This window comes from Schistocerca gregaria, chromosome X (assembly GCF_023897955.1).
Source record: "Schistocerca gregaria isolate iqSchGreg1 chromosome X, iqSchGreg1.2, whole genome shotgun sequence".
NCBI classification, from domain to species: Eukaryota; Metazoa; Arthropoda; class Insecta; order Orthoptera; family Acrididae; genus Schistocerca; species Schistocerca gregaria.
Window position 1 is genome coordinate 65,742,829 of NC_064931.1, and position 12,962 is coordinate 65,755,790.

Consider the following 12,962-nt stretch of genomic DNA (forward strand, 5'->3'; position numbering starts at 1 on the left):
GAGATCTATTTATGAAATTTTAATCACCAACTTTCTCTTGTGAATGCAAAAATATTTTGTTGACACCAACCTACGTAGGGAGAAATGATCATCATAATAAAATAAGAGACACCAGAGCTCGAACGGAAAGATTTAGGTGTTCCTTTTTCCCCACACGCCATTAGAGAGTGGAATGGTAGAGAAGTAGTATGAAAATGGTTTGATGAACCCTCTGCCAGGCACTTAAGTGTGAATTGCAGAGTAACGATGTAGATGTAGATGAACTGCAGGTAGCAGTCATCACCTGGTGTCTTGGACCACTGGCACCAATATGACACCTATCTTCAATGTTTCGTATTTCATGATAGCAGTTTAATGTTCAAAAGAAAGTGCTTTAGTGCATGCTAATTCGGTGGGCAACTTCCCGCACTGACAACCCTTGTTGCCATAAAGTGACAACAACATGTGCAAGGTCAATCCTCAAAATGACTCTGCGAGGCATGTTGACAGACTGAATAGTGCACGCAACCGCACTGTCCTGTTGTAATGAGGAGTATGGCGTGCTCTACTGACTGCACTGTGAATGCAAGTGCGCTTTTACTTCCTTTATACAGATGGCTGCATGTAGCAACTGCCTGTAGTCAAAAGAGTATTAAGAAATACGTTTCCAATTAGAAAAACACACACTATGCAAGTCATGGGGGTGGTGTAGAACATTTTTGAGCAGTTTATGCATAGGATGATAAGATGAACAACTTAACTTGCAATCCCCAATAGTTTACTAATGGCTCAAACTACTGAATCAAAATCTACAGCAAATGACAGCATGCAAAGGTGCTAGTAATTTTTTGTATTGTGCGCATGGTAACAGGGTGAATCATGTAACTCAGACAACCCAAATATGAAAGGAGTTACGCGCTCGACACATATTCGAGATGTTGAGCGGATGACAGGTACATAAAAAAAAAATTAAAATTCTAGTTAAGCTTAAGAACAATGTTATTCCTCGAAACTACAACAGTGACACACACACACACACACACACACACACACACACACACACACACACACACCTTCAGCTTGACTGGGTTCTCTTTGTCTGTAGTCAGCATACCTAATACGACAAATATACAGGAATCTATTAAGAGATTAGAAGAATGGTCACTTTTAATAATTAAAGTAATGAAAACATTAAGGTATAATGACAAATTTTCTGCTAGTGTTATTTTGTCTGGCATATAACTGAAAATAAGATGGCTGGTTTTGCTTGCCATCTTACTGTACAGCCAGTATTTGAATCATACAAGTTAAAAAATTCAAAACATTTATACTTACCGTAATATTGAAGCATGAAGATTTATTGTGGAGAAGAGCTATATAATTTCCTAGGGACCATGCAGGGCAACATTTTTCATCTGAAACTTTTTCACATAGTTTTTCATACTCTTCGCCTTCAGTAAGTCGCTTCTCAATTCGGCACATCGATAGAATTGATTCCCAGTTAAACAAGCCACTCTCACCCAATGAGCTGAGTACAACCCGTGAAAATTCAATATCTGTAATAGACAGAGAACATTGTGCAATTGTTTAATAAAGATATGAAAATTTTACAGTAGTAATGAGTGAAGTCCTTCTAAAATACACTCCTGGAAATGGAAAAAAGAACACATTGACACCGGTGAGTCAGACAAACCATACTTGCTCCGGACACTGCGAGAGGGCTGTACAAGCAATGATCACACACATGGCACAGCGGACACACCAGGAACCGCGGTGTTGGCCGTCGAATGGCGCTAGCTGCGCAGCATTTGTGCACCGCCGCCGTCAGTGTCAGCCAGTTTGCCGTGGCATACGGAGCTCCATCGCAGTCTTTAACACTGGTAGCATGCCGCGACAGCGTGGACGTGAACCGTATGTGCAGTTGACGGACTTTGAGCGAGGGCGTATAGTGGGCATGCAGGAGGCCAGGTGGACGTACCGCCGAATTGCTCAACACGTGGGGCGTGAGGTCTCCACAGTACATCGATGTTGTCGCCAGTGGTCAGCGGAAGGTGCACGTGCCCGTCGACCTGGGACCGGACCGCAGCGACGCACGGATGCACGCCAAGACCGTAGGATCCTACGCAGTGCCGTAGGAGACCGCACCGCCACTTCCCAGCAATTTAGGGACACTGTTGCTCCTGGGGTATCGGCGAGGACCATTCGCAACCGTCTCCATGAAGCTGGGCTACGGTCCCGCACACTGTTAGGCCGTCTTCCGCTCACGCCCCAACATCGTGCAGCCCGCCTCCAGTGGTGTCGCGACAGGCGTGAATGGAGGGACGAATGGAGACGTGTCGTCTTCAGCGATGAGAGTGGCTTCTGCCTTGGTGCCAATGATGGTCGTATGCGTGTTTGGCGCCGTGCAGGTGAGCGGCACAATCAGGACTGCATACGACCGAGGTACACAGGGCCAACACCCGGCATAATGGTGTGGGGAGCGATCTCCTACACTGGCCGTACACCTCTGGTGATCGTCGAGGGGACACTGAATAGTGCACGGTACATCCAAACCGTCATCGAACCCATCGTTCTACCATTCCTAGACCGGCAAGGGAACTTGCTGTTCCAACAGGACAATGCACGTCCGCATGTATCCCATGCCACCCAACGTGCTCTAGAAGGTGTAAGTCAACTACCCTGGCCAGCAAGATCTCCGGATCTGTCCCCCATTGAGCATGTTTGGGACTGGATGAAGCGTCGTCTCACGCGGTCTGCACATCCAGCACGAACGCTGGTCCAACTGAGGCGCCAGGTGGAAATGGCATGGCAAGCCGTTCCACAGGACTACATCCAGCATCTCTACGATCGTCTCCATGGGAGAATAGCAGCCTGCATTGCTGCGAAAGGTGGATATACACTGTACTAGTGCCGACATTGTGCATGCTCTGTTGCCTGTGTCTATGTGCCTGTGGTTCTGTCAGTGTGATCATGTGATGTATCTGACTCCAGGACTGTGTCAATAAAGTTTCCCCTTCCTGGGACAATGAATTCACGGTGTTCTTATTTCAATTTCCACGAGTGTATTTCCAGGAATTTGTAATACATATAAAATTAATTTTAAATTCAAACTAAAGTTAATAATTTATTCTGAACATGTATGTATGTTTTGCTCTTCCTTGGTATGACGTTAAGATATTCACCTCTTACTGTGTGGTAAGGTAACACATAATCATTGCTTAAATATTAAGTGATACCACTGTGAAACAATATAAAGTGAAATATCCATTCAAAATCTGTTATTGCAGAGTCTAAACATCGCATTCTTTAATTTGCTGGAAGAAATCTGTAAAAGTGTAGCATAAGACTGTCATAAGAACTACTATGGAACACTGCTTGTATGTTTGAGATCCTCATCCTGTTGACACAAATGAAAAGGTCACAGAAATCCAGAAACTTTCTGTCAGATTTTTAACCAGCAGGCATCTTTTACACAAAAGTGTTAATAAAGGTACTCACAGAACTTAAAATAGAACCACTGAAGGAAAATTAATATTCTCCTCATGAAATCCTGTTGGCACTATTTAAAGATTTCAGACACACTGTGAAACAGCTGTTGGGTCTCTACGAAATACAGATTATATGAACAAGGCATTAAAACATAGGATGCTTAGAGTGACAAAAAGAGAATCATTTATTCTTCAATCTACATTTCAATCAAACACAGAAAAAGAGCAAGTAACAATGGTACTTTGATACCACACATCATGCACTGAACAGTGGCATTGGTTGTATGTGAAAGAGATTCAGACTTGCTTACCTGACCTAGCAACCCTGATTTCGGTCTGCCAAGATTTTACTAAATCAAATCAAGGATTTAGTCAATATGGTTCTTACTTGTAGGGCTTGATAAAAGCCTTCCCTAGATTTATTCATTATTAAGCCCTGTACAATGAAATTCTTATGTAAAGATGTCTTCAACCCAAAAGTTGATCTGTAGTTGCAGCTGCAGAGCCCAGCGAATGTGCTAGCAGCAACTGCAGCAGTTTTCATTTGTTGCATATGATTTAGTATTGTTATTGTCTCACATGCTTCTGTGAATTGAATTCTGTGTATTTTGCTCTGTTCATTAGTTTATACCAACTTATCCTAAGTTTTTGTGTAAATTTTTGTGCATCTGTATTGTGAGAAATAACCAGAGAGTTTAGTAAAAACCAGAAGTAGTGCAGCAGCAGAACCTTGGATTGCACCCAGCAACTCCTTTGGTATGTGTTACATTACTTGCAAACCGCTCAGGTCTGATCACTTACTATTGCAGCTACGAAGAAATTAAAGGCACTCCAAACAGCTTGCAAAGCTGAAACTGAATATTCTCTAGCATTCAGCACTGCAGAAGTAATGACTGCCATAAAAAGACATGAAATCAGGGAAAACCACAAGCTTTGATGGTGTTCATGCAGCATTCCTTTTGCACTGTGGCAATAATGTGAAAAACTGGCTGGCTGCAAAAAGTCTTTGAAGATATAGCAGTTGGTCAGACAGGGTTTATACCTAACAACCCTCATATAATTTGCCTTCCAGAATCAAACTATCAACCAATTTCACTCTTGCCGCTTTTTTTAAAATATTTGAAAAGGTTGTGTTCAAGCATCCTCTTGAGCATCTGACTGCAAATAATAAAACAATGGAAAATCCAGGACATAATGCAATAATATATTGTTAAAGTCACAGTTTTGGTTCTTTTAGGGTTCCGATACAGAGAAGGCTACTTACTTTTAGAATGAGAATTTACTTAATTCATTAGATAACAAATTAGAGGCTACTGGCATTTTCTTTCACCTGTCAAAAGCCTCTGACTGTGTTAATCACAGCATTCTCTTAAGTAAATTAGAATATTATGGGTGTCACTGGCAGTGCTGCAAAATGGTTCGAGTCTTACCTAACAGGAAACAAAGGGTGTCGTCATGAAATACCTGTGCAGTAAGCAATCAGTCTTCATCTGACTGGAAATTTATTACATGTTCCTCAAGGTCCCATCTTGGGTCCGCTGCTTTTCCCTGCATATATTAACGACCTCTTATCTGTTATATTGCCAGATGCTTAGTTTATGTTGTTTGTTGATGATACAAAAAGTGCAATAAAAAGCAAATAATGTACAGATTTACAAATGGCTGCTAATCAAATTTTCACTGACATTAATAAAAAGTTTAAAGCTAATTCACTGTCATTAAACTTTAGAAAGACCCACTATATACAGTTCAGAACCTGTAAGAGATTTCCTTCCAGCATCTGTATAATGTACGAAGACATACAGATGGAAAATGTGGTCAGAGTTAAATTTCTGGGATTACAAATCAATAATAAATTCAGTTGGGAAGGACATACCACAGAACTGCTGAAGTGCCTAAACAAGTCTGTGTTTCCAATAAGAATGTTGTCAGTTGTAGGAGATACAAATATAGAAAAACTTCCACACTTTGCTTACTCCTAGTTTCTTGTGTGGTAACTCGTCAAACTGAGTGAAAGTTTTTAGCATACAACAGCATGTAATAATGTGATGTAGATTGAAGAACATCAAATTGTCAGCAACCATTAAAAATTTGGTTTCAAATAAAGCACAGTTTAAACAAGTTTGAAAGAATTTTTGATAGGCAACTCCTACTCTATAGATAAATATCTTAACAGGGACTGTTGACCAGCTCAAGTAAAAATGTCTGTTAAGACTTCAGTTTTGATAGCACTTTGTCACAACAATCAACGGTAGATATTTTGTGTATGATAAATTTATTAAAAATGGATAACTATGTTCCATTCTGACAGTGTATTAATTCTGTAAATATTAGCAGTTCCAGTTTACTGTAATGTATTCACATATTTTGACAATCTCCTGGCAAATGATCAGGGTAGTGAGTATTATATTCAAAAGTTTTATATTTTTTTATTTTATACTTCCTGACTTGTTCTACACACATGAGAATCCCCTCATTTTTGGGTCTATGGAACAAAAATGAATCTAATCTAATCTAAAAAATGTCATCAATCTTATCCATCCATCTGGCAGCTGCATATAACACTGCCTAGAGGCAAGGTGTCATATGGAAATTTCTGCGAGTCATTCCAAGATTCAAAGTTGGCTGTCTCGTCAGTGAAATGCAGCAATGGATTCACTCATGATCTGTTGTTGTTGTTGTTGTTGTTGTTGTTGTTGTTATGGTCTTCAGTCCAGAGACTGGTTTGATGCATCTCTCCACGCCACTCTATCCTATGTAAGCTTCATCTCTGAGTAAGTACTGCAACCTACATCCTTCTAAATCTGCTTAGTGTATTCATCCCTTGGTCTCCCTCTATGATTTTTACCCTCCACGCTGCCCTCCAATACTAAATTGGTGATCCCTTGATGCCTCAGAATAAGTTCTACCAACTGATCCCTTCTTCTAGTCAAATTGTGCCACAAATTCCTCTTCACCCCAATTCTATTCAGTACCTCCTCTTCAGTTACATGATCTACACATCTAATCTTCAACAGTCACCTGTAGCACCACATTTCGAGAGCTTCTATTCTCTTGTCTAAACTATTTATTGTCCATGTTTCACTTCCATACATGGCTACACTCCATGCAAATGCGTTCATAAAACACTTCCCTACACTTAAATCTATACTTGACGTTAACAAATTTCTCTTCTGCAGAAATCCCTTCCTTGCCATAGCCGGTCTACATTTTATATACTCTCTATTTCAACCATCAGCAGTTATCCTGTTCCCCAAATAGTGAAACTCATCCTCCACCTTAAGTATCCCATTTTCCAATTCAATTCCCTCAGCATCACCTGATTTAATGTGATTACATTCCATTATCCTCATTTTGTTTTTGTTGATGTTCATCTTATATCCTCCTTTCAAGACACTGCCCATTCTGTTCAACTGTTCTTCCAGATGCCTCGCTGTCTCTGACAGAATTACAATGTCATTGGCACCTCAGATTTTTTATTTCTTCCCCATGGATTTTACTTCCTACTCCAAATTTTTCTTTTGTTTCCTTCACTGTTTGCTCAATATACAGATTGAATAACATCAGGGATAGGCTACAACCCTGTCTCACTCCCTTCCCAACCGCTGCTTCCCTTTCATGCCCCTCAACTCTTGTAACTGCTGTCTAGTTTCTGTACAAATCGTAAATAGCCCTTCGCTGCTTGTATTTCACCACTGTCACCATCAGAATTTGAAAGACAGTATTCCAGTCAACATTGTCAAACAGCTTTCTCTAAGTCTACAAATGCTAGAAACGTAGGTTTGCCTATCCTTAATCTTATCTTCTAAGGTAAGTCGTACGGTCAGTATAGCTTTGTGTGTTCCAAAATTTCTACAGAATTCTACTAGTTTTTCCTTTCGCCTATAAAGAATGTGTGTCAGTATTTTGCAACTGCGACTCATTAAATTTATAGTTCAGTAACTTCCACGCCTGTCAGCACCTGCTTTCTTTGGGATTGGAATTCTTATATTCTTCTTGAAGTCTGGGGGTATTTCGCCTGTCTCATACACCTTGCGCACCAGATGGTAGAGTTTTATCATGGTGGGCTCCCAAGGCTATCAGTAGTTCTAATGGGATGTTGTCTACTCCCGGGGCCTTGTTTCGACATAGGTCTTTCAGTGCTCTGTCAAACTCTTCACACACTATCGTATCTCCCATTTCATCTTCATCTACATCCTCTTACGTTTCCATAATATTGCCCTCACGTACATCGCCCTTGTATAGACCTTCCATATACTCTTTCCGCCTTTCTGCTTTCCCTTCTTTGCTTAGAACTGGTTTTCTATTTGAGCTCTTGATATTCATACAAGTGGTTCTCTTTTCTCCAAAGGTCTCTTTAATTTTCCAATAGGCAGTATCTATCTTATCCCTAGTGATATATGCTTCTATATCCTTACATTTGTCATCTAGCCATCCCTGCTTAGCCATTTTGCACTTCCTATCAATCTCATTTTTGAAATGTTTGTATTCCTTTGTGTCTCCTTCATTTACTGCATTTTTCTATTTTCTCCTTTCGTCAATTAAATTCAGTATGTCTTCTGTTACCCAAGGATTTGTACTAGCCCTCATCTTTTTACCTACTTGATCCTCTGATGCCTTCATTATTTCATCTCTCAAAGCTACCCATTCTTCCTCTACTGTATATCTTTCCCCTATTCCTGTCAATCATTCCCTAATGCTCTCTCTCAAACTCTCTACAACCCCTGGTTCTTTCAGTTTATCCAGGTCCCAACTCCTTAAATTCCCACCTTTTTGCAGTTTCTTCAGTTTTAATCTACACTTCATAACCAATATATTGTGGTCAGGGTCCACATCTGCACCTGGAAATGTCTTACAATTTAAAACCTGGTTTCTAAATCTCTGTCTTAGCATTATATAACTTATCTGAAACCTTCCAGTGTTTCCAGACCTCTTCCACGTATACAACCTACTTCCATGATTCTTAAACCAAATGTCAGCTATGATTAAGTTATGTTCTGTGCAAAATTCTACCAGGCGGCTTCCTCTTTCATTCCTGAACTTCATTCCACATTGTCCTACTACTTTTCCTTCTCTTCCTTTTTCTACTATCGAATTCCATTCTCCCACGACTATTAAATTTCCATTCCCTTCACTATCTGAATAATTTCTTTTATCTCAACATACATTTCTTCAATCACTTTGTCATCTGCAGAGGTAGTTGGCATATAAACTTGTACTACTGTGAAAGTGCGGGCTTCATGTCTATCTTGGCTACAACAATGCGTTCACGATGTTGTTCATAGCAGCTTACCCGCGATCCTATTTCTTTTATTCATTATTAAACCTACTCCTGTATTACCCCTATTTGGTTTTGTATTTATAGCCCTGCGTGATGCTGGGAGTATTAGATTAGGAAATTAGACACTTAAAATAGTAAATGAGTTTTGATATTTGGGGAACAAAATAACTGATGATGGTCGAAGTAAAGAGGATATAAAATGTAGACTGGCAATGGCAAGGAAAGCGTTTCTGAAGAAGAGAAATTTATTAACATTGTTTTGAGTATAGATTTGTCAGGACATCTTTTCTAAAAGTATTTGTATGGAGTGTAGCCATGTATGGAAGTGAAACGTGGACAATAAATAGTTTGGACAAGAAGAGAATAGAAGCTTTCGAAATGTGGTGCTACAGAAGAATACTGAAGATAAGGTGGATAGATCACGTAACTAATGAGGAGGTATTGAATAGGATTGGGGAGAAGAGAAGTTTGTGGCACAACTTGACTAGAAGAAGGGATCGGTTGGTAGGACATGTTTTGAGGCATCAAGGGATCACAAATTTAGCATTGGAGGGCAGCGCGGAGGGTAAAAATCGTAGAGGAAGACCAACAGATGAATACACTAAACAGATTCAGAAGGATGTAGGTTGCAGTAGGTATGGGGAGATGAAGAGGCTTGCACAGGATAGAGTAGCATGGAGAGCTGCATGAAACCAGTCTATGGACTGAGGACCACAACCAGTGCTGTATTCGCCTGACCAGAAGTCTTTATCCTCCTGTCATCGAACTGCACTAGTTCCTAACTATATTTAACTTTAAGCTATCCATTTCCCTTTTTGAATTTTCTAACCTACCTGCCCAATTAAGAGCTGTGACATTCCATGCTCTAACCTGTAGAAGGCCAGTTTTGTTTCTCCTGACAACGATGTCTCCTGAGTAGTCCCTGCCCAGAGATCCAAATGGGGTGACTATTTTACCTCTGGAATATTTTACCCAAGAGGATGCCATCATCATTTAACCATATAGTAAAGCTGCATGCCCTTGGGAAAAATTTATAGTTTTAGTTTGCCCTTGCTTTCAGCCGTTCACAATACCAGCACAGCAAGGCCGTTTTAGTTAATGTTACAAGGCCAATCATCCAGACTGTTGCCCCTGAAACTACTGAAAAGGCTGCAGCCCCTCTTCAGGAACCACACTTTTGTCTGGCCTCTCAACAGATACCCCTCCACTGTGGTTGCACCAACAGTACAGCTGTCTGTATCACTGAGGCACGCAAGCCTCCCCACCAACAGCAAGGTCCGTGGTTCATGGGGGGAGGACTCATGATCCACATCTGCATATATTCTCTGCAGACCATTCTGAAGTGTATGGACAGGGGCTAATTTCTACTTTACCACTTATTAGGTCTTCTTCCAGTTCCAGTCAAATATGGAGCAACAGAAGAATGAGTGCATAAGTGCCACTGTGGATGCTTCAATTGATTTAATCTTGTCTTCAGAGTCCCTACCGAATCAACACACAGACAGTTGTAGTATTCCTCACAGTATCCTGGTTCACAAACTCTGTAAGTATGCTTTCATGGGATAATTGGTGATCATCTTCAAGTGCTTGTCAGTTCAGGATTTTCATCATCTCAGTGATGCTCTTCCATGGGTCACACAAACCTGTGATCATTCATGCTGTCCTTTTTTGTATGTTTATTACTTCTGTTAGTCATATTTGGTGTGTGCCCCCATACTTGTGAAATATTCTAGGATTGACCGCATTAGAGTTCTACAGAAAACATCCGTTGTAATGTAGAACTGCTAACCAGTTCTTTCATGTCAACACCTGATGTCCTCAAAGCTGCCGCAGACTGCTGCTAGCAGTTGTTTCAGCATTACACCATTCCTTGCAGTCCAAGTATGTAAGCATAATCACTGTTTGTGAACCACCGCTTTTACTGATATCTGGGATGCCAGTTGAGCATTACGACAGGGTGACTACATAACACCTGAGGTACTCTGGGCCAGAACATGTACTGCAGTTCCCACCCAGCTGGCAAAGGGCATCAACTCAACACCCACCCCAGAGTGATCTAGCAAATTGTGGTCAAGGCAAGCATCGTCTCCCCATCATTGTCCACAGACACAGCCATCAATGTCACACACACCATCCAACAGGACCACTTGCTATATGGTCCGGCATATTGCACTGAGAGGCTCCAGGGTCTACTTGGGACTCTACAGGTCTCTGACCCAACTGGTGATTTCTGTTGTCCGACAACACCAAGCAGATGCTAGGACCTGAGTTTGCTCCCTGGATGACATCATCTTTGCCATAAGCTGCTACTGGGCAGTTTGTCAGCACCAACCACTTATGATGTGACTGAAGTACAGCTGTATCACCAGCACTGACTCAGCATCAGCTGATGCAGAGGTGACTGCCCAGCAAGAATGCTCCACTCTTACCCACATTGTGCCATCTACAGCTAAGGCTAAGATCCTAACAGCGTACTGAAACAATGGACTGTGGGTTTGACACCCACTCTGCCTGATGGAATATGGGCGTACAGCATTGCTGTATTCTGTACAAGATTAATAAAACAATATGGTGGCTGCAACATGAGCACTGCTGAATATACTCCTGCTCCAAATCAGTGAACCCATCTGTTTGGGATAAGTAGGTCAGAATAGCCACCCTGACAACCCTGCACCTGCTCCCCCTGCTCTCAAATGGGGTCAACACTGCATAAAGCTGCAGACATCATTACAGTAGACTGATTGGATTTTCTCATTATTCTACCAACTAACTAGTGTCTGAACCTGTTTTATGTATGACTGAGACTATGTGATCATTCTCTTTCATATTCGTGCAAATTTTTACACTCAGATACTTGTACGAGTTGACTGATTGTTATTGTGACTCAAAGAAGTTGTAATAATAGGCTCTTCTCCCTTTTCTTGTGCCATAACCCTGCATCACCACAGGGTTGGCACATTTATTTACAAATTTGGTATTGTTAATTTATGGGGTAGCCAGATGATTTTCCTGTCGCCACTCCGTTACTCCCCAGAACGGAACATATGTAACCCAAACAAATGCGTATAGTGTTATTCATGTGAAAGTTAGTGAAATTTTCCTAAAAGTTCATGTAACTTAGGTATGAATTGAGTGCTAGCCCAGTATTCACAGAGTGGGCTGGAGTAAACCACCTAAGAACCACATCCAGACTGGCCGACACACTGACTGTCGTCGTCAATCCACCGGGCAGATCTGATCTGAGGATGGCACACCTCCCCATCCCAGAAGTGGTGCTTTAATATGCACGACCCTCTGGGCAGGTAGAATAGTCACAGGATACCACATTTTTTTACATTTCTGAATATTCCAGACACATTCTCATTCTTAGTACTGATTCCAAATCTTATCACGATCTGATTACATGTTTGTGTAACTTTTTTCAGACAATGCTTTATTACAGTTAACTGAATCATTTGCAAAAAGTCTGAGGTTACTTTTGTTTGCCAGGTCATTGAAATACAAAACGAACAGCAAAGGTCCCAACACACTTCTGTAGAATACACCTGACCTGAAGTAACTTTTATACCTGTGAGTGATAACATACTGCATCTTCACTACCAAGAAAACCTCATTCCAGTTACCAATTTTATTTGATACCCTATATGACTGTACTTTTGTTAATAAGCACTGCATGGTACTGAGTCAAATACTTTTTGGAAGTCTATAAATACTACTTCTAACCGACTGCCTTAATCCATGTTTTTCAGGATGACAGAGGAAAGCGGGAGTCAAGTTTCAGATTACCGATGTTTTCAGAAACCACAATATCTGGCACAAAGGAGGGCATTCTGTTCAGTATACCTCATTACATTTGATCTCAGAATATGTTTTATTATTGTACAACCAATGGACATCAAAGACACTGGACACAAGTTTTGTGAATCACTTCATTACTCTTCTTGTAGACAGGTGCAACTTGTGCTTTCTTCCAACTACTCGGCACAGTTTTTTTAACGTATCTGTCATATATAATGATTAATGGGGGGGGGGGGGGGCTAATTCTGCTGGACATTTTGTATAGACTCTAAGAGGAATCCCATCAGGCCCTGGAGCTTTGTTCAGTTTCAGCCACTTTAGCTGTTTCTCAATTACTACTACTCTCAAGTCTCAGAAACATACAAATTTACAGTAGCCATACATTTACATTACATGTGGCCAGTACTTTGCAACCT

The 12,962-nt window shown here is 40.9% G+C and overlaps 1 protein-coding gene across 1 annotated transcript in view; it reads right to left on the reverse strand.

Annotated features, from left to right (window-relative positions):
- The window catches only part of LOC126298673 (protein dispatched), a 193,824-nt gene that overhangs the window by 77,982 nt on the left and 102,880 nt on the right, over positions 1–12,962 (reverse strand). Inside the window, exon 6 of the mRNA XM_049990105.1 lies at positions 1,315–1,535. Within this exon, the coding sequence (XP_049846062.1) occupies positions 1,315–1,535 (221 nt within the window). The remainder of the gene's footprint in view (positions 1–1,314; positions 1,536–12,962) is intronic.